This window comes from Peromyscus californicus, unplaced genomic scaffold (assembly GCF_007827085.1).
Source record: "Peromyscus californicus insignis strain IS unplaced genomic scaffold, ASM782708v3 Scaffold_7__1_contigs__length_154581171, whole genome shotgun sequence".
Lineage (NCBI taxonomy): Eukaryota > Metazoa > Chordata > Mammalia > Rodentia > Cricetidae > Peromyscus > Peromyscus californicus.
This window is the reverse complement of record NW_026294595.1, coordinates 87617849-87640992: the sequence shown is the minus strand read 5'-3', so window position 1 is coordinate 87640992 and position 23144 is coordinate 87617849. Positions and strand designations below refer to the sequence as shown.

Below are 23144 nucleotides of genomic sequence, written 5' to 3'. Positions count from 1 at the left end.
CAGGCAGTTGATAGAACAGGAGAAAACCTTTGCTAGCTACACTTAAGCAAGGGACTTACTTTATAAGGGATTAGAATTTACATAGAACTGCAGAAATTAAACACCAAGGAAATAAAACTGCCAATCAAAAAAGGCAGATAATCTGAATAGACACTTATCAAAAAGAAGCAGAAATGAACAATAAGTCTTTAAAAAGTGTTCAATATCCCTAGCCATTGGGGGAATACTTTGAAATACCACCTCACCCGAGTCAGAATGGCTATCATCAATACATTTAATAACATACAGAAAGAAAGAAACCCTTATTCACTGTTGGTGGGGAGTAAATACAACCATTGTGGGAATCAGTTTTGAGATTTCTCAAAACTTAAAAATAGAACTACCATATGGCCCATTTTTTTCTTACTCCTGGGCATATATCCAGAGAACTCTATACACTACCATTGAGATGCTTACATGTTTATTGGTTCATTATTCACTATAGCAAAGAACTGGAATCAACATAGTTGTCCATCAACACATGAATGGATAGTGAAAATTTGGTATATGTGACTGGAGAGATGGCTCATCAGTTAAGAGCCTTGTTCTTGTGGAGGATCTTGGTTCAATGCCAAGCACCCACCTGGAGGCTCACAACCATACACAACTCCAGTTTCAGGGCATCCCATGCTCTCTTCTGACTTCCATGGGTACCAGGCACTCACATGGGGCACAGACATATCTGTGAGCAAAAACACTCATACACATAAAATGAAATAAATCTTAAAAAAGAAAATTTGGTGTATATATGTGCACACACACACACACACACACACACACACACACACACACACACATCTCATCTCTAAAGAAAAATAAGAGCACAAAATGTTCAGGAAAATGAATGAACTGAGAATGTATAGTATTAAGCAAAGTCACACAATCTTGGAAAGGAAAGAAGCATGTTCTCCCTCATATGCAGAATCTAGCCAACAAGATATGTGTATATATAAACATATGTAAATATGGGCACAGTATAGTATTTGAAAAAGAGAAAAAGGCTAGACATTAGGGGATGAAGAGAGACTGAATGCAGGGAATGAATATGAGTTATGAGGTAGGATCTAAAGCTAATCATTTTTGTAGTTCTAAAGCTGTCATGGATTTTTCAATTTTGGTGGTAGAGAAGTACATAAAATATATTAGATATGGAAAATATAAAAACACAGTATGAAGCTCTTTCAGTATGAAGATTCCCTTTCAAATGGCCACTTTAACTGTACAGAAGTTCACTGAGATATATAGTTTGGGAGTCTGGTTAATTTTGGTGTTTGATTTTTTTTCCCCCAATTTTTAAAATAATGATGCATAAAATAAATAGTAAAATACTTTAAAAAGAAAAATAAATTAAAAATGAGTAGAATTGGCATTAGAGAAACAGCTCAGTAAGTAAGACAGCTTGCTGTGTAAGCATGAGAACCTGAGTTCAGATCCCAAGAACCCACATGAAACACCGGGTGGCTGCATTTGTGCCTATAACCCCAGCACTCTGGTGGTCAGAGACAGGAGGATCACTGAGGCTTGCTGGCTACCAGCCTGGCTCCAAATTCAGTGAGAAACCTTGTCTCAAGAGAATAAGGTGGAGAGTGACAGAGAAGAACACTTAGTATATTTTGGCCTGTGCATAGGCATGGGCACAGCCATGGGCAAACACCAATACACACAGAGACAGTGCTGTAGGATGTTCTATATGCTCTGAATGTGTTACTCTGATTGGTTAATAAATAAAGTGCTGATTGGCCAGTAGCCAGGCAGGAAGTATAGGTGGGACAAAGAGAGAGGAGAATTCTGGGAGGTGGAAGGCTGAGTCAGGAGATGCTGCCAGCCGCCACCACCACGAGTAGCAGGATGTAAGATACCAGTAAGCCACAAGCCACGTGGCAACTTATAGATTAATAGAAATGGGTTAATTTAAGATATAAGAACTAGATAGCAAGAAGCCTGAGCCACACAGCCATACAGTTTATAAGTCTCTGTGTGTTTGCTTGGATCCGAGCGGCGGCGAAACTGGCGGGTGAGAGAGATTTGTCCTGACCACGGGCCAGGCAGGACCAGGAAAACATCAGCTACAAGACACATACAAACACAAGTAAAAATAATAAATAAAATGGTTAAAATAATTCTTCCAAAATTATAAAAGTGACATATACCCCACATCTAGGGAAGTAGTGTAAAAATATCCGAAGTAGAAAAGTGAATGCTCCCACATACCCAGTTCTTACACATTGCTTTCCAGTGCATTACTCATCTGCAACTGTTTTGTCCTTTAAATGCTAACAGCCTGACCAATCTTTCTTTGTTTCTGTGATATTCACACACACACCAAATACACATATTTGCACATGGGAAGAAGTGATGGTAGTTTTACAAGAAACAAGAACATTCTACATATTATTTTGTCACTTGTTAGAAATCTACATTGATACTTTAGATAGCTTCATAACATTACAGAAGAAAAATGTGTCATAATATATTGAAACATGTCTCTATTGATGGATATTCAGTTTTTTTTCTAGATGTTTTGAAAATACAAAAATTGCAACAAGGCCAGCAAGATGCTTAGCAGGTAAAGTGTCTTCCATGCAAGCCTTATGACCTAAAGTCAGTCCCTGGAGCCCACATTAAAAGGTAGAAGCAGAGAACTGACACCACAAAGCAGTGCTCTGACCTTCATGCCTGCACACCACCTCCATCACACACATGTACACAAATAACAGTCATAATAATGACAATAAAAATTTAAATTGCTGCAGTAAATTACCTGTATGCACATAGTCATACTGGCACATACATTCATTTAAGCTAAGTTCTTAAAAGTAGGGTCACTAGGTCATACCTACATATAATTTTAATGATGACCCTTTGATATCTCCTGTTAATTCAGTTATTATATTCTAGATGTAATAAGGTATATACAATTTCTGTATAATCTCTCTATTCTATTTACAATTACAGGTAACTTTCTATGTACTACATAATTCTGAAGTTAGCTAAATATGTGTCTATATATCTATTAATGTTTGGGGCTTTCTTAAATTTCATCAAATTACATCAAACCTCAATGTTTAAATGCAAAGAATTTATATCTACTCCACATATTATAAACCCAGAGAGAAATCAAAGTTTTGACAGAAGAATTAGATATAATATACTCTTTTACATGAGTGCCTCTCAATTTTAAATGAGCCGACATTAATTACATCTTTTATGAGAACAAGAATTGGTCAAATGATTTCAAAATCCAGAAACTCTATGTATGAGGCATGTGCTTCCATCACACCTAAGACTAACTCCAAACACACTAACTCCACAGACCAAAAATCATGTTTGCTGGACAACACAAAGAAGACTAGAGATTCTCTCAGTGTGGTGAGTCAACAGTCATGTGATACTTGTGTCACTAAAAGGGTTCATTTTTAGATCAAGATAAATGAAAACAGAAAAACCAAAAAGGATTCCAATGCTAAGCCCCCAAAACACTGTTATGTAGGTTAGCACATCTAAAAATCTCTCAAAGTTAATTTAAGGAAATAACATTTCTCAAAGGCTTGGCAACATTCAGTCACCTCTATCACCAAAGTAAAGTCCTGTAAACAAGTATAAAGTGGTTAGTAGAGGGGTCTGTGAGAAGAAAACTCTGGACACTTTTCATATTTAGTATATACTCTGCTTGATCATATTGTTGACATCTAAGAAATTCCTGTGTATAGGGCATGGGATGAAGAGTTAGAAAATTTAAAAAGCCAACAGGAGATGACTCAATGGCCTTTGTGATACCTTAATCTTATGCCCTACATGGCTGGAAATGGCACTGGATTTAACTGCTAGGTCTTATAACATGTGGATTTCACTGTCTTCCAACTAGAAACAGGTCTTTTGATCAAAAAGAAATGAAAACAGAAAACTTGAAATAATCCAAACACTGAACCCCGAGGAGTTAATCTCTTACCTGAGTAATTAACAAGGACTTTCAATTATCTTGCTCTCATCACTTCAGTGAAAAAAACCCTAGTTGTTATTTCCAGAGGAAATCCATGTCCACAGACCATAAACTCAATCTAGTTAATAGCTAACTTAGGGAAAAGGTGGGAGTTGGAGTCAGATGAAGGACCACTGTAGGGTGATGGTAAATGAGTTACCTCCAGACAGCCAGCTGCTACTGTCTGAGGCCTCTACTGAGACTGAGTGAGAGGAGATGTGAAAAGCAAGACAGAAGCAGCCAGAAAGATAAAATTCTCCCTAGCTGAACTCACTGCAGGAGTAACTAAAAAATGACAAGGACTCTGGCTAAAAAGAAGGGAAAGCAAAGAGAAGAAAAGGTACAAAAAGATATAGATCGAAGGTGCTAGCTAGAACTCATCCTCCTCCATGCTTCTCAAGAAGAAGCGAGTAAGATAGGGTTTGAGTCTTTTGGGACAGTCTAAGAGATTCTGTCTAAGACAGAAACCAAGATCTCTCCCACTCCTACTCTCCTCCCACTTTCCAACCCCTTATGTAAGATTAGATGCACAGGAGGTCTCTATAAAAAATCCTGTGATTTTTATAATTGGTTCCTAAAAGTACTACTTGAGATCTCAGTGGAAGGCTGGGCCAAAGTAAAAACAGTGCTCATGAACAAGGAGAAACCACATGGAAAACAGAACTTGTCCCTCAATGGGTTCACAGTCAACAGAAACTGAATGTCTTCTTACGTGCTTACAAACAACTAAGTTTAATCCAGACAGGATGTGGCTTTTATAACATAAGAAAACTGCAATAAATGACAAGATAACCCTAAACTAACGTCTACAAAAAGTCTTACAAAATACCAAATATGTTCAATGTAGAGATTCTGGATGAGTAGTACATAGAACCCTAGAATCTGATGCAATTTCTAAATCTTAGTTTCTTTTCCTGTTGCCGTGATCAGACACCCTGACAAAAGCAACTTAAGGGAGAAAGGTTCATTTTGGCTCAGAGTTCATTGTGGCAGGCAAGCCAAAGCAGCTGGAACTTAAAGCAGTTGGTTGTACTGCATCCACAACCACGAGCAGAGAGAAATGAATGAATATATGCTGGTGCTCAGATCACTTTATCCATTTTATATCATCCAGTATCCCCTGCCAAGGGAATATTTCCAACTACAGTTAAGATAGACCTTCCCACACCAATAAATATAATCAAGATACTATCCACAGGCATGCCCAAAGGCCCATCTCCAGGTGACTGTAGACTGTCAAGTTGATATCAACACTATTCACAACAGGACCTCCAGAGTTAAGGCAACAGTTCTGCACTCTGCTTCCTCCTCTAACTCCACTGAGCTGGCTTGTTAAGGGATTCCAAGTAGTCAGCATCCATGCTGAGAAAGTATTTTCATTATTAGGTTTTTTCTGTGCGTGATATGAATTTTAGAATTCTATGACTTTCCTACTGGGACAGAAAGTGGCAAGTTTTACCAAGCATATTGAATAAATGAGATGGAAAAAGTATTGACCACATTTTAAAGAAATACCTCACTGCATCATGGATGTAGAGAAATTTATGAACTGTCACAAACTCAAGAGGGACTGAAAGCTTCTGGCAATGCTTCTTTGCTAAATCAATATTTTTATCTCAAAATTTCACATGAGTTCTCTATAAATAAAATTCCAGTACCCTCTAAGAGATCATATATCATATTACAAGTTATTTTCTAACCTAAGACACTGACCATATGCTGCTGAGGAACTGATCACCTGCACAAGAACATACAAAACCCTGAATGTGTAAGTACACTGGCTTGGAAAATTCCAAGGATACAGGATTGGTATTCATGACTGAACACTCAAAATTATTTTTCATGTAAAAGTTTAAATGACATCAAGTATACTAATCAGAGGAGCTCATTAGTACCTTTATGCATGACAAATGGCATTGTTACTCTAGTCATGGTAGTAACCTATCAATAAAACATACTTAACATTCAACAGCTGCACTGTGCTTGTTTGAGTGACTACACAGAAATGAGAATGAAAGAAAACCTGACCAAGTTCCTTCTTCCAAAAAAGAAAATTGTGTCTTCTTTTCAGAGCTAATATTTTACTGTCAAGTCCAGCTGGCCTTAAAGTTTCCCTGTAGCCCAGGCTGGCCTTAAATTCTCTCTGTAGCCAGGGCCAGCCTTAAACTGGTGATCCCCTTAACCCAGCCTTCCAACTGCTAGAATATACGCATGGACCAGCACACTATGCACCCAAATGTCCTCATATTAGATTGAATGCTTCCTTTCTGGTAACAAAAGTATTTTTGTCATAAATCATGGCACTTACAAAAATATAGAAAACAGAACAAAACCTAAGTAGCTACTGACATGTGAATACAAACAGCATGCTTTTGTCCTTTTGCTTAGAGACTCCCTAGAATGACATCAATAGCATCACCAGTAGAATTTAGGTCAATGGGCCAATTACTCAATGCTGACATCAAAGGCAGAAACAAGCTGCTGCTTCTCTGCCTGTTTCTTTTTGAGTCTCAGTGTTAAGCAATCTCGGAAGCAACTTTATGTGCCACAAATAAATAAATAAATAATAAACACACAAGCAAATCTCAAAAGCTCATACGAATTATTGCTTCTAGAAAGAAAAAATTGCACTTTTAGTTCTCTGGGTCAACAGCGTCTTTACCATTCCCACACCCCCGACACAAATCTCAGTTTTCTTGTTACCAAGTGAATGAACAGCCCTAGGAATAATAGTCCATTGTTAATTAGCTAGTCTCTTAACAGCAGAAGCCGACCAATTCAATTTGAATCTCCCAAACACAGATGGAAACAGCTTAAACAGAGGCTAACCTGGTGGTGGCTGGTGCTGGGATGGAGCTGTGATCTTCTCTGGCCTCAAGCTTTTTTCTGAAGGTTCCTCAGATACCAGCCAAGTTTGGCTTGCTCTGAGGGAAGTCGGGCTGCCTCCTTTGGTCTCCGTGACCTTTGTAGAAGATGATGGCTCCAAGGTGACAGCGGAGGGGAACCCGGAGGAGACACCGTTCTTCCTACCAGGGCACTCATTAAAAGCAGCTTCCCCTTCACTAGGCAGTGGAGGGAGCAGGAGGATCCTGTGGTGTTGCTGAGGGCTGGGGCACCTTGGAGACAGAGGCGAGGGAACAGGTGACAGACGTTTGTGTGCGCTGGACTGAGGCGATGAATTATTAAATACCATGCCGCGAGCTGTTGGTGTTTGGGGGGCTGGCTTCCTCTCATCACATTTAGGTTGTGGGGAGTCAGGACCTACAGTGTGGGGCAGATCCAGAAGCAAGAATTTATGGCCACTCTTGGGTAGCCCAGCCTTCCTTTGGCTTCTAGTTTCTGGGAGAGTGTGGGTGGCCCTTGCATTGAGGGAGAAGCCTAGTCTTTTCCCCTCAGTGGCTTCATCTAACTTCTCACTCTCTATCACCTTCCGGAGAACCTTGTTCACAGCCCCCTCGGTGCTGGCTGGTTCACTGGGAATGGAGGCTCGTTCTGTGGCTGAGGGTTGCAATGACTTGACCCCTTGCTGCTCCTCCCCCAGGCTCCTGGAACTTTGAGTCTCATCTTTAGCTCCTGAGAGGACGAGGAAGTCAGCTCTTGGGATGAACTCAGTATGGGTCTCTGAGCAAAAGGCAACCCTTTCCTCACCATCGGGATGAGCCCTAACTACCCTTTGAACTTGAGCAGAAAGCTCCTGGACCTTGGCCACCACTGTGGAAACAGGTTTCTTCCTGCAAGTCCTTTCCAGTGACTTTGACTTCCGAGTCCCGCCCCTCTCTGCCCCTGGATGTTTCTCAGGACTTTCGGACAAACTTGGAGGTTCCTGCTCCTGAGAACTCTTGAGCTGCCTTCCTATGCCAGCATCTCCTACCTCGGTGGGGCTGCTGTCTGGAGACAGAGGTCCTTCAAGATCAGTGTCCTCTGAGGTCCTCCCAGAGCTCCGGAAGCCCAGGTCTGCATCTGGTGTCCTGAGGATGTTGGCAGGGCAGCTCTCTCTCCTCCGTGGGGAAGAGGTAAGTGTTCCCTGGGGAACTAAGTTTCCTCTTTCTTCTAGGAGCTGAAGATTAGGCCTAACCCGGGAAGGAGGAAGGGAGCTACTGGAACAGACCTGGTCCTTCCCCATCTGAAGAGCTGATTCCTGGCGGCCACGCCCTTTCCTCCTGGTTCTCTTCAGCCGGAGCTCCTCAGGGCTCTCTCTCCTCCTGCCAGACCTCCGGGGCTTTGTGCTCCCCTGGGTGCTCCCCCTAATGAGCGAGTTCACAGCGAGCTCTCTGCTCCAATTGCCAGCACTCTGGAAGCAGTCTTCCTCAGGCACACGGCTCACTGACAGCTCCTGCAACCTCCCTTCCTGGTTCCCCACTGAAATTCCCAGGATGTGGTCTGACCTCAGCAGACTGTCCAGCAGCTTCTCCCTCTCAGCTGTGAGCTTGTATAGCTCTGTCAGAATGTCTTTTGTGGGAGTCTGTTTGAAAAATATGTCGCCGGGATGTTCGTTTGGCTGCTGGCTGAGGCCGGTGATGTCTGGCCCCTCCCTGACTTGGTAGCAGTTATGAAAAGCGTTATTGGATCTGTCTAGAGTTACAGTGCCCTTGTATGAAAATCCTCTGACTTCCCCCTTTGGAAGATAGAAGCTGATATAGCAGAGTTCAGTGATGGGGCTATGCAACTGGAGGGTGCAGTGAGTGCCTTCCATTATGCCTACCTAATTATTCATGCTGTGGAGATGCTGGTCTGTGGTCAGCTCCAGTGGGAAGGCATGTGATGGTGACTAGACAGAGCAGGCAGCTGACAGTCCTCTCCGGCAATGAGGCTGCCTGTTAGAGAAACACAGGAAGAAAGCAGCTTGTCTAACAGAGTATACACATCAAAGGGCAATATCAATCACAACATAACCACACTGATCCTTTCTAGCCAGGAGCCTGATGGCAGCTTAAGCTTCTACCCACCTTGACCAGGAGGCTTTTCTATAGCTAAGTGATGGGAAGAGCTCTCACTTCAGTCACAGGACAGCAGGTCCCCTTTCTTCACTTGGGAATCCACTGTACAGCCTACAGCCAGTCTGTCTACTTTCTTCAGACCACAATTTCTATTCTTCTGTAGAATAGCTGTGAACCTTCCAGGAATTCTGGGAAAATAGGACTTTGAGAACCTTAGAAACAATCATTGTTTTAATGACTCATGTTTGGAATGTTATTTTCAAAGATGAGAAGCTTTTGTTATCATAAAAAACATTCTAAGGTTCTCTTACATTGAAGCACAGTGTGAGGTCGAAGTATCAGAGCAGAATCTGATGAGAGATGACGTTTCAGGCCTGCTTGACCTCCTGGCAGTGTTCTATCAAAAAGCTTTGTACAAAATATATGACGTTTTAGATTTAAATGTTTAAAATTAAGTAATTGTAGAGGCTTAATCAAGTTTGGATTTGTTTTGAGATAGGTATTGCCATGTAGCCTTGGCTGGCCTGAATGTGCTATGTAGACTGGGCTGAACTTGAACTTGTGATGGTCCTCCTCCCTCTGTCAGCCAAATGCTGAGATCAGATGTGTGCACTGCCATGTCCAGCTTGATTTTTATTTAATAATGTCTTCCCTATCTACCTGTTGACTATTTGAAGACAAGTGCAATAGCAAAGAAAAATACTGTTGGTCCTTAGGGATTTTCAATGACTTGATCATAAAAGTGGTTAGAAATGCCACGAGAGTGGTGAAGGTGGCCTCTGCTTTATGTGATTTGGTGGGGGAGGTCCTCAAAATTGTCTTCATAACTAATACCTCCACATACAATTATGGAGCCTAGAATGCTATACTATAACACTTCATTTATGAAGGTAATATACCACCCAGTCTTCAAGTTGTCCTCACTTAAAGGACATCCCCCAGGAATAAAAAAATAACAATCATTTAACCACTGATGTAGTTTGTAAATTACTTTCCCCAAGTATTTTATTTTTTCTTAACTGGTTTTAAACTAGAAAAAAAAGTTATATAAAGGTATATTTTGAGTTCCGAAAAGAGGAAGAATTTGTAATGCAAACTCCTTAAGGAAAACATATGGAGCCAAGTGATGACATGAAATGGCAGGTGTATGTGAGTGGGTGGGTGGTGGGGTCACCTGGTCAAGACAGAAGTGTCAGGAGGATTCAAAGATTACATAATTTCAAATAAAAATATGTCTGCTTGTTTGGAAAGCCTATTTTCTAAGAGACAGGACTTTTATAGGTGGAGTACATATTCACATATACTGTCATTTTCTTCTTCCCTTAATCAAAGGGTCATCAGGGTACAAGGAGAAGATGCCCAGAGGAGATAAGAAGTCATCACAGGCCTTGCCTTTTTCATAATTGCATATGGCCTGCTCTCATTCTGATCATCCTATCTTTAAAATCTTTCTAAAATGCTTGCTGTTGTTACATCCTAAGCATGTATGTGTATATTGACACGTGATGCACAAACTCTCTGAACATATGCAAGAACCCATTTGAGAGGTAACATTTTAGTCTGTGATTTACAACAATTACAAAGAGTGATGGGTGTCTGCTATTCATGATCAGGAGTTCCATTTATGAATTATGAGACAAGCTGAAGGGAGTATCAAAGGGCTGTTGCAAATTATGGGAAGATAAGCTCCTTTCCTTTGCCTTCAAGTATCCCCCTCTGGCTCAACTTAGCTCATTGACTTCCCTGGAAGGTGGGAAGTGTCTGATGTAGGGAGAGAAGCACACTGTAGATTTTTCAAAATCTCTTCCAAATAGCAGTTCACAGTTCATGTCAGTCCACAGTTCATGTCATAATGTCAAGTAGGACTACAGCTGCCTGTCATCTCTTCCTGAGGAAGAGTTATACACACTTATGCTTTGAATTTGTCATCTCACTTAATTAGCATGGCACAATTTTACAGATGAAAAACCTGAAGGTCAGAGACATAAGGAACTTGTCTATGAGGGTGCCCCTAAGAAGAGACAAGTTTCAAAGTCAGGTCTGTCTCCTAACATCGATTTGGGGGTAAATCTGCTTTCCCTCTATTGCTTCTACTGATGAACAGAGACCCCCTTAGTTATGTTAATGCAATGTAACACAGTTTCTTCATCAATGCCCCATATCTTCTAATATTCACTGAACACTGTCAGCATGTCTGACTAGATGAAGTACTCCTTTTTGAAAGAAAGGTGAGAAAAAGGGCAACAAATTCATTGAGTTGAAAAGTAAAAACTGCCTTTGCCTATAAAGGGGAACCCAATGAAAATTCTGATTTAGAAATTAAAGATGGCACAGGTAATATTAAGGGAAAGAATAGTAATGGAGATGAAGTTTAAGTAAGGAGAGAGAGGGGGAAGTTAGGGATAACTCATACAAAGAACATTTAAAAAAGCAATATGAGCCAGGCGGTGGTGGCGCACGCCTTTAATCCCAGCACTCGGGAGGCAGAGGCAGGTGGATCTCTGTGAGTTCGAGGCCAACCTGGACTACCACCAAGTGAGTCCCAGGAAAGGCGCAAAGCTACACAGAGAAACCCTGTCTCGAAAAACCAAAAAAAAAAAAAAAAAGCAATATGGAAACCTATGGTTTTATAAATTCATACATATATTTCTATAAGAGTTTACTTGGAGTAACCCTACACAGGAGATTATGCTCATCCCAGAAGCCATAGACTGCCAAATAAAGAGTCCACTGTCAAATGTAAAATATCTTCCCTCAAGTTTTTGGTCACATGCGACACAGAGGATGCTCCCCACCCAAATACAGGCTATTGTCACTTCTGATAGTTTCCCACCAGAAGTTGATGAGAAGACCCTATTGTTGAAGACATCACACATACTGGTTATAGAACAAGGAGAAATCAAGTTCATACTGACTAGGAGGCTTCTCTCCGCTAACTTGTTTTCATCATATTAGAAGGTGCTATGTTGGCTAAAGAAGGGAAAAAGTCATTATCAGTCTTCCTGAGCTGTGAACCGTATGAACTGCAGTAACAACCAGTGTGGCAAAGTATGCCCAGTGGTGCAACAGCGGTACAATGTTGTGAGGGTAACCAACCATTTCCTGATTGGCTTTAGATCTGCTTCACACACACACACACACACACACACACACACACACACACACACACACACACACTTGCCTGGTACTGCAAATCTGGCCCCAAATCCATGCCTACAAAGCTTCTAGGCCCCAGGGAGGAGCTTACGACTATTACGTTGCAAAATAGACAGAGTATCAAACTTCCATCTCAATTTTTATCTCTCTATTTATAGATTGGTGTTGCTCTCAGACCTCACCAGAGAAGTTTCTTTGTGCAGCAGACAGCGGCTAACACAGAAACTCACAACTAGTCAAAGTACAGAGAACAATAAGTGTCATCAGAGCGCTCAGTCATAAATGGGGCATCCATATCACACCCCTTCTCCAAAGCTCAGGCACCACAGAGGGGAAGGGCATATTGAAAGAGGCAAAAGTCATGGAATACCAGAATAAAAAGTGTCTTTTGAATATGACATGACAGTTGTACCTACGAACTCACAGTGCCCGTGGCTGCCTAAACTCTATCAAACCAGTCAATATTCTAGTATGGAATGGAAGGGGGCTCATAAGCCATATCCAAACTGTGAAATTACGGATTGTGGAGGGCTTCTGGGGAAGGGAGAGTCAGTTTTCCTTAAGGGTCAAATATGCTCCAGTAGATAGCCTGTTTAGGAATATATGAGAAGCAAAAGTTGGGATCAGGAAGTTATTTATAAAAAAGGGGGGGCATAAAGTAGGAATGGATCTGAGAGGAGGTGAATATAACCAAAATATGTTATATGAAATTCTCAAAAAATCAATAAAAACACTGTTTATAAAGAGAAATTAAGGGTAGAAGGACTCATAGAAAGGCCATTAACTTTTATGAGGATATCAGACATGTGCCAGTCCAGGGAGCTAAGTGTTTTGTGTTCTGGTCTTACTGTATCTCTGTTATATAAATGGAGGAAATGCCATGGTTACAATTCTGTTAGTCCTAATCACAAAACTTAAATCAAGGTTTAGGAAATTATGATATGGGATTTTGTAGCAATCAATACATAATGCAAACCGTGAAGCTACCATTACGCATAAAGGCTTCCTATGATTGCATCATCTTCATCCTTCCCGAGACGCCAACATAGAATGCCTTTACCTCACTTGTGGAGCCCATGTCTGTGGCTGTGTTGGTTTTATGTCAACTTTACCACAAGCTGGAGTCATTGGGGAAGAGAGAGACTCTCACTCAAGAAAATGTCTCCCTAAGACTGGCCTATAGGCAAGTCTGCCAGGCATTGTCTTGATTAATGATGGATATAAGAAAGCCCAGCCAGCCCACTGTGGGTGGAGCCAACCCCACACAAGTGGTCCTGATTGGTGTTAAAATGAGCAGACCAATAAGCAGCACACTTCCATGGTTTCTGCTTCAATTCCTGTCTCCAGGCTTCTGCCTTGAGTTCCTGCCCTGGCTTCCCTCACTGATAATAATGTGACCCAAGAGCTACAAGAAATAAACCCCTTCCTCCATAAGTTGCTTTTGGTCATGCTCTTTTACTACAGCAACAGAAGCCCTAACTAAGTCCCCAACTAAGCTCTAACTTGAGTCTCTTGTGACCAAGAAACTACAAAAATGATTCACCCAAAGAAGGAAAGTGTGTGAGCAAACGAACTTCACTGTGAACTGCTGTGGGATGTTCTGTATTTTAAATGTGTTGCTCTGATTGGTTAATAAATAAAACACTGATTGGCCAGTAGCCAGGCAGGAAGTATAGGCGGGACAAGGAGAGAGGAGAATTCGGGGAAGTGGAAGGCTGAGGCAGAGAAACACTGCCAGACACTGCCATGAAAAGCAAGATGTAAGGTACCGGTAAGCCATGAGCCACGTGGCAACTTATAGACTAATAGATATGGGTTAATTTAAGATATAAGAACTATAGGCCTGCCACGGCCTTACAGTTTGTAAGCAATATAAGTCTCTGTGTGTTTACTTGGTTGGGTCTGAGCGGCTGTGGCACTGGCGGGTGAGAGAGATTTGTCCTGACTGTGGGCCAGGCAGGACTGGAAAAAACTCCAGCTACAGTGAACCCTCTAAGGTACCAACCTAAAAGGCCTGAAGGCAGAAGAGCTCTAATTGTGTGGCTCCATTTGGGAGTAGGATTACAGTACTGAGTCATCACACAGATTTTTCCATTTGAGAAACCAGAGAGAGAAGAACTATATGTAAGTCTTACAGGAAAAAGGCAAAGTAAAAAGGCACACAGTGTGGAGTGGGGTTCAGTATGCCAGCACTGCCCTCCGTGCTGAGCGTTCGGAGCTATATCAGGCAGCATTTGCTCATTCTGCCTTGACTCAACACAGCAGCTCTGCAGGAACCACACATTAGATTATACATCTTAATTAGGTCCATGAAGTGGCGTTCTCTGGTTGTACTCAGTGTCAAAGCACTCTGCTTCCCTGGGGAGTCTCATGCTTCCCATTTCCTCTTGCTAACTCTCAGGCTGACATTTCCTCTGTGACAATACTGCTGTGGTGATTTATTTCCTGACTCATTTTCCAATAGCAAGTAGATGACTTCACTCAACCCCAGATGGAAATCTGTTGTGCCTCCTCATAACGAGAAATGATTGCTTTTTAGGAGATGGTATCCAATGCTCATAATATATTTCACAAAATTCCCAAAATAAGTTCCCAGAATTAGTTGAAGTCATTCTGTCTGCTGACTGTAGATTTCCTAATTGATTTTGGCCCTAAAAGGCCAATATAAAGCTTTCTTTGGTTAGTCATTGGCACAGACATGACCTGGGACTCCATCTGGGCCCAATATTGCAAAGATTGATTCTTTATAATGTCCATTATTGAACTGTAAATTTTCCATTTGTTCACTAAGGTTCATTCTTCACACTGTTCACAACACAAGAAAACTGACTTTTATGGATTCAGTTAAGAAATGCCCCTGCAGTTTGACTTTTACTGAGTTTAGACTTTGAGAAACAACCATAACAGATTGCACTGAGAAATGAAGAGAGGCTACAGTGTTTATTCCCTGGCTCCCTCTCTCCTAGGCTAAGGTTTGCTGTGGTTGTGCCCTCTAATGGAGACCATGGCTCCTCTTGGGTACCAGGCACTGCTCCAGCCAGAGATCCTTACCCTGGGTACCAGTCACTGCTCCTTCCCATTGCTTATTCAATTCTAAATGGTTTAAATTCTCCCTCTTATAATTTTGAACAGATTCATGCCTATCTGTCCCCTCTCTATCTATCTCCCGAGATTCAGGGTAGTGCTACTGTTTTGTGCTTTGCTTAGTTTTTCAAATAGGAAATATAAAAATGAAGGAAGACATACAACACCTTCCTGGTTTTTCTCTCATTTGAGGAAAATTTTGTTGTTTTTTTGTTTTTGTTGTTAACTTACACTCTGTAAAAATAGGACTAAGAGTGATACAAAATCACTACAATATATAAGAAAGACACTCAACCCATAAGATATCAAAAAACAAATCAGAAGAGTTCAGAAAAAAAAGTGGGACAGAGCACATCATGTTTGTAGGATTAGGATAATTTGTCAGGCAGAAGAAAACATTTCAAGTATCTCCTAACTAAAAGGTAAGTTTTGACAGGTACAGATGAAGAAAATGGAGAGCCAAGAATTGAGGACATTGCCTAAGACAAAGAAATCAGCTAGTATGTACAAAGGGAAAATTCACTCTCATTTTTCAGATGTCTACCAGGAGAGATTAGTCAAGGAAGATAAAGCTGAGGCTGAATAATTTTTAAAGATCATTAATGTATTGAGCAGTAGTTCTGGAAGCTGGGAAATCTAAAACTATGGCATGACACCTGGCAAGGGCCCCCATACTGCATCACCCCATCCAGGAGGTAGAAGGACAAGAATACACTAGCAAACGGAGACAAATGTGCTTTTCAACCAAACCACAAGATGCTCTTAACCCCATGACCTGGGGTCTATTCCCAGCACCCAAATGGTGGCTCGTAACCATACTAGCTGCAGTTCCAGGGGATCTGATGCCCTCCTCTGGCCTCCAAAGGCATCAGGTATGCATGCAGTGAACACACAGATATGTAGGCAAAATACTCATACATATAAATCTTTAAAAGAGTAAAAAAGTAAATGTACTGGAACAGACTTTTTTCCCAGCAATGACAACATTATTTGCTTATGAGGTAGTGCCTTCACAACATATATATATATATATATATATATATATATATATATATATATATATATATATATATATATATATATGTTAACTCCCATTACAATTGCACTGGGGACTGAGTTTCTAACATAGGAACTTTAGAGGAAAAAAATCAAACCATAGCAAGAGTGATGCCCTGTTGGAGAAACATTTAAAATCAGGTTGATTGGAAATTAATTATAACTTCATGGACAAATTATTCATGAAGCCACTGATGAGTTTTGATCAGAGAAGTATGTTTAGCACTAAATTCAAGGAAGATTAACTTGGCAGTAATGTCAGGACAGACTGGAGTAGAAAGAAACTGGCAGGTATTCAAGAATGAGAAGTAGGGACATCAAATTCTGAAAGGAAGTTGAGAAAGAAAGAAATGGAACAGGATTATACACTGGAAAGTAGTTTCTAAGTAGAGCAACAGAGCACTAGACAATACTGTAAAGGGCAAGAGAGAATGGTGAGGAGAAGAAAATACAAGAAGTAGGATTAAGTCCTATGTTTGCCATATTTGTATCATTTTTGTAGAACTTTGGGAACCTAGGAATGTTTTAAGTTGAAAAGAAGATGGTAGTAAGAATGGGGATAGCAAGAGAACAAATCAAAGATTGAGACAATTATGAGACATTAGATAAAGGTGTGACGGGCAGGAAGGAGAAGGCATGGGTTCAAGGACACGGGAAGAGCCATCATTGGCGAAAAAGTTTTTTTCACGTCAAAAGTCTGTAGCTAAGCAAAGGAAAGAAGATGATGATATAGGAAGCACTGAAACTGATAGTATATACTCTCAATGGCATTTCTTTCCTTCAGAAAGACACAATTTTATGATTTCCTTTGCATTACAAGTAGAGAAGCACTAAACTAGGCTATATACAAGAGCCAAAATATCAGTCTTTCAAACTCCATTTTTACTGTGAAATCACCCACACTCCAAGTTGGGTCTTATTATGCTGACAAGTATCTACTACAAATAAAGTGGAAACCAAATTTTAGTCAACAGGATTATTTTAATATGTAAATAGCAAAATTCACAGTGAATTATCAAAGCAAGGGGAAGGGTTCCATATTTTGGGGGTCATTTTTATTGTTGTGCTTATTTACTTATTTATTACATATTTATTTATGACCCAGTAACCAACCTACTCAGTTACTCCAATATACTTCATGATATACACTGAAGTTACCCAGATATACTTTATGATATGTACTGCAAAGTCCCTCAAACACCACAGTGAATTTTCTCTATGCCTGTCCAGCCCCTCTCCTTCCTCTTCCTCCAAGTCTCATTACATAAAGAAAAGTGAGTATCAGTTTTCCACGTGATCTCTATGTGAACATAAGGTTTGGAATCCTCCATACATTAATGAGTCCATTTGACTATCTGATTTATATCATCTCTATAATCTATGCCATCCATATTGAAGGAATAAGTCATTTCTTCATGATTTGAAAAGGAAGTAACGGTGAGATTTTTACTCATTGAATGCTCAAGGCTTTATCACAATGGCTGACCATGTAGCACCTCACAAAGTGAGTTAGATACACTCCAACTCAGGTGGAATTTGGCATGTATTTTATCTGTTGTAGAAATTTGCCACTGTGGTGAGACCTAGCTTGGAGTGTTGGTAATTTCAAAGTCAAATTGAAGCTCCAAAGGATTCAGAAAATACAGAATTTTCCCTCTGTAGTGCACACTGCAAGAACAGAAAAGAAAATGATAAAATCATAGTCTTTACAAATAAAAAGAAAATCACTGAAGGACTATGTGAAGACTCTCCGTTTCAGTGTTTCCTGTCTCATAATTATTTTCTCTCCTTCACTTATTTTTGAGTATGCAACAGTCCTTTCTTTCAAAGATACCTTATCTTTCAAAAGTTAAAGAGTTTCTTTTATGTCTGATAGCCTACTCCCTGTAGTTTTTACCCCTCATCCCCATGGGAACTTTACGTCAAAAATAATCATTGCATATGCTAAGTGAAATCTGTATTTTCAAATTGAAGAGTTTTCTCTTAAAAGCAGCTCTGATTAGAATAGATATTTGCACACACACACAGCCCTTTGCAGGGTCAAGGCTTCAGGCAGGAACTTTGAGGAACTCTCAGATTCAAAGCCCTATAACAGAGCACAGCTCACAAGAAGAGAAGGGACCTCGGGATTTTAGGGCAGAAAGTTTCTCAGTCAATTCTCTCAATTCCCTTATGGTCATCTCTGTTGGAAGAAAACCCTCGTTGTTTCACATTACTTGTGCTTATGTTTTACATATTCTACAAGTTTTTTAGAGATCATGACAATGTGACAGTTTACAAAACTCATACAATAAGCTGTCTAGCTTGAACTGTTATGTAAGTCACACAACTACCCAAGGCAACAGCCATCATCATCACCACTGTACACACTGACTGCTCCTACTCACATGTCTAGTCAACAATCACTGTGCAACTCAAACCCAGGTATCTAGACACCTAACAGAGTTCTCTTACCACTCCCCAACTTCCACTTATAGGCAATTTTAAAAGAAAGAGAGCAAGAGAAACAAAATATAATACAAAAAGTAATAATTATTGTTCAATCGTATTTAAAATGCAAGTCGACTCAAAGCCACACGTTCATAAGGCCTCTCACTCACATACGACTTTCTAACTCCTCAGAGAGACATCCTTTTAGAATTACTTAGCTGATTAAGTAGCCAGGATCCTAAAAGAGACTAATTTATAGGCAACAGTTTCATAGGCACACCTGATCCTTTTCTACTTATTATTCAGGGAGGCATTTTTATTTATACATCATAAACTCTGATGTTCACCACAGGAATCAAAAGAAATTCCTGTTCATCTTCATCTAGTGTAATTTTAGGAAATACACCAAAAGAAATGTAATTTTGCAAAAGGACCATACTTGTATGTACACACTGAATAAACAGGAGGGTCTCCCTGGGGTAGGAAGGCAGGGTAACCCCATGAGGGAGACCTGTTCATGAGCTGGAAGCACCTGCACCACATGCCAGTACAGTGAGGACAACTGTCATCACTACTGTGTTCTGCCAAGCTTGTCTTTCTTTGTGAACTAGTCAAAGGATGGGGAGATATCACGTGAGGATGAACAATCAAAATCAAGACAGAACAGATTTAATAAAAAAAATAGGCAGATTCACATTTGGCTAAGGGGTGGAAGAGGACATGGGGAAGGAAAATAACATTAACCAGTGCCAGGATCTAGGCTAAGTGGATCCCAAGCCTCATGTATTTAGTTCCCATGGAACTATGAGATGGGTAGGAACCCAAATCTGCAAAGCTATTAAGTTACAGAGCTGGAGCTTGAATCCTACCTGCTTAAAAACCTTTATGTGTAGAAGCTATAAAAGACTGCATTTCTAAAATGTCAAGGAGAGTTACCTTGTATGTGGGGACCTCAAGGGATCTCTACCATAACTACTGGAGTATTATTTTCCTTCTCTTTGGAAAGGGATTAATAGTTTGTTGCAACCAACCCACTAACCATGGTCTGTGTACAACTTGACCAGAATATAAAGTCTCCAATCTGGCAGGAAAAGAACATGTAATTTTCTTTCTTTTTTAATCTTGACAATGATTTTATTTTATTTTTTATAATATAAAATATAGTAAGATAAAACAAAAACTAACACATTGGAATTGGACAAAACAAATAAACAAAAAGGAAAAGAGCCCAAGAGAAGGCACAAGAATTTGATACCCACTCATTTGCACACTCAGGAATCCTGTAAAAACACAAAACCGGAAGCCATAATATATATGCAGAAAACCTGGTATGGACCTGTACAGGGCCTGTATGTGCTGCCTGGTGTGAGTTCATAGGTGCTTTGGTCACGATGATTTAGAGGTTCTTGTTTTCTTGGTGCCCTCCATCCACTCTGGCTCTGACACTCTTTCTGCCACCTCTTCTGCACAGTTCCAGAACTCAGAGGGGAGAGATTGGACGGAGTCATCCTGTTTAGGGCTGAGTATTCTGTGATCTTTCACTCTCTGCCTAATGTCTAGCTATTGTTCCCATCTGCTGTATGAGAATGCTTCCCTGATGATGGCCGAATAAGGCACTGATCTATGGGTATAGCGGAATGTCGTTAAGTTGCGGGGCTTTTTTGTTTTGTTTTGCTTCTAAGAACACTAGTATTTGGTTTTACTCTAGGTCCTGGGCTATCTAATCTCAGGTTCTGGGTCACTCAAGTAGTGTTGGATAAGGGCTCTATCTCATGGAGTGGGTCTTAAGTCAAACAGATATTGGTTGGTCATCCCATAAGCTTTGTGCCACCATTGCCCTAGCATATCCATCAGTTTATGGAGAGAAACCTATAATCTTAGCAACAGCCTGGGTTGTTTGGAGATGCCCATTGGATTCCTTTGGCCAACAACTCAATTATATGTAACCCAATCCCAGTACTAGAAGCTTCATTTGGTGACAAGGGATGTCCAGTTGGGGCTCCGTCTCACCCATTATTTGTCAATTTTAGTTAGATCACCTTCATATATATATATATATATATATATATATATATATATATATATATATATATATATATATGAGTTTCTGCTAGGTTTCCATATTATCCCTCAAATGGCTCTTAATTATAGCTGTCTCTCTCCATATTCCTTCCCTCATCCTTGATCCTCTCATTCATAATGAGAACAAGATTTATTTGTCCCCTTACTCTGTACTGAACCTCTGTGGTAACTTGGTTATCATTGACTTAACTAACATCCACATATAACCAAATACATACTATATTTGTCTTTCTGTGTCTGGGATACTTCACGCAGGATTTTTTTTTATAATTCTATCCATTTACCTGTAAATTTCATGATTTCATTTTTTAAACAGTAGAATAATACTCCATTGTGTAAATATACATTTTATTTACCTATTCTTCTGCTGAATCTAGAAATCTTTACAATTTCTGGCTATAATGAATAGGGCAGGAATGAACATCGTTGAGCAAGTATCTCTGTGGTAGGACAGAACATCCTTTGGGTATATAGCTGGATCTTGAGATAGATTGATTCCTAACTTTCTGAGGAACCACCACACTGATTTTCATAGTGGTTTGTGGGAGTCCAGCTGGGAGACTGGCTCCCACATTTTATGACAGGTTACTCTTATGGAGAGAAAGAGATAAGAGATATTAGATAGAAGGAGAGAGGGGAGATAAACAGATAGAAACACAGGATAGCCTTGGGAGGGCCTGGATCATTATCCACTGGCCCCTCCTGTCTCTTCTAAAGGGCTATTCATAAGAATGCCAAGGAGTGGAGCAAAGACCTCCCCCTAGCACAGCTAAGGATAGACCCTTCCAATCACCTGGTAACTACACATCAAGCAATCCTCTAATGCAGCCCTGCTGGGTAAAGCAAGCTCAGATCTCACTAGCAAACCTTTGTGGGCCTCCACAGTTGCTGTACAGGTTTGCACCCCCACCAGCAATGAAGGAGTGTTCCCCTTACTTCACATCCTCACCAGCATGAGCTGTCACTTGTTTTATTGATCCTAGCCATTCTGACAGGTATAAGATGAAGTCTTAAATTAGTTTTTGTTTGCATTTCTCAGATGGCTAAGGATGCCAAACATTTCTTGAAGTGTTTCTCACCCATTTGAGTTTCTTCTTTTGACAATTCTCTGTTTATGTCTATACTCCATTTTTTTTAAACTGGGTTATTTGTTTTCTTGATATCTAGGTTTTCTTTGAAATTCCTATTAAGAATTCTACTTGTCCTGAAAGTACACTAGTGCTGTGGTTAATGATTCTATTAAGAGCCCACAGAAAGACTTGTTCCACAGTATCCCGTGAGGGGGTAAGAAAGGTTAAAAATGCCTCAAATTAAGATAATTACAATTAAACAGGAGTGTGGTTCTACCAGAAAGGATGTAATAAGAAAAGGTCAGATTATTGCCTGCAGTCCTTGTAGTCTTGGAGCAGTCCTGGCTTTGAGTATAGATAGTTGAACTCTGTCTGCCTAATAATCAAAGTGATGCCACCTTTGACAGAAGGCTGAATGTTCTAAAGGTTACATATGAGCTATAACTAGTACTTACCCCTTAATATCAGAGTTCACATGAATTAATGCCTTCATTACAGATAACCATAGTTTCTACAGACACTAAGACAGATGTTCTAAGTTACAGAAGCCAGTGTCTGACCCAGGCACTTAGAAAGAAACAGTGTCCACATCTTACACCAATAGTACACATCTCTAACAAACTGAGCTACTCTGAGGATTGCTCATTCACTTGCCTCTCACAGCTTCATGATCCTATGCAGAAGTACAGTGCTCACAATTCTTACAGTTGTATGTGTCACATGAAGTTCTCTAATGAGTCTTTCACAATGCTACGTCCTCTTGTAGAAACACTACCAGATGATTCCTTCAATTTTCAATTCTGGTTCTTGAACTTGATAGGAAAACAAAAAACATAAAAGGGATGTACTATACAAAAATTAAAAATTGTAACTATCCTAGTAGATAAATAATAAAGAATATAAACATACACTTCTGAGACTTATTGGTAAAGCCAAATTTTGATGAGTATGCAGTGGGCTTAGATAAGCTAGTATAGTGACTTCACATTGCCTACAGAATTCCATGTTCCTGGGATTCAGCACACATTAAAAAAAAATAGTAAAATATTCTTTGAAAAACAGAAATCAGTTTAATAAAAATATTTCTGAATTTGGGGTTGAAATTATAATTTGACTGAGCAAATAAGTACATGCGATTTGAAAACTGGAATTGAGTTTTGTGATAAATGGCTGCTGCTCCGCCTTCCAATGGAAACTATGTTGGTTCTCTAGACTCCCTTGGAAAGGAAAGTCTCTGAGTGTAGAACAAACTAGATCGTCTGTGGCAGTTCTGAGAGACAGTCTGAAATGAAATAAATATCCAATAAGTGC

At 40.1% G+C, this 23144-nt stretch overlaps 1 protein-coding gene across 7 annotated transcripts in view; it reads right to left on the bottom strand.

The window, feature by feature from the left end:
* The window catches only part of Fmn1 (formin 1), a 380313-nt gene that overhangs the window by 335758 nt on the left and 21411 nt on the right, over positions 1 to 23144 (bottom strand). For 6 of the 7 annotated variants that reach the window (XR_008214879.1, XM_052723123.1, XM_052723128.1 and 3 more), the window contains one exon: positions 6848 to 8832. Coding sequence is in view for 6 of the 7 variants with exons in the window: in XM_052723123.1 (XP_052579083.1) it covers positions 6848 to 8711 (1864 nt within the window). In the remaining variant the exon portion in view is untranslated. Of the gene's footprint in view, positions 1 to 6847; positions 8833 to 8964; positions 10365 to 23144 lie in introns of those variants that run through there. The other variant, XM_052723127.1, reaches the window with a different exon arrangement.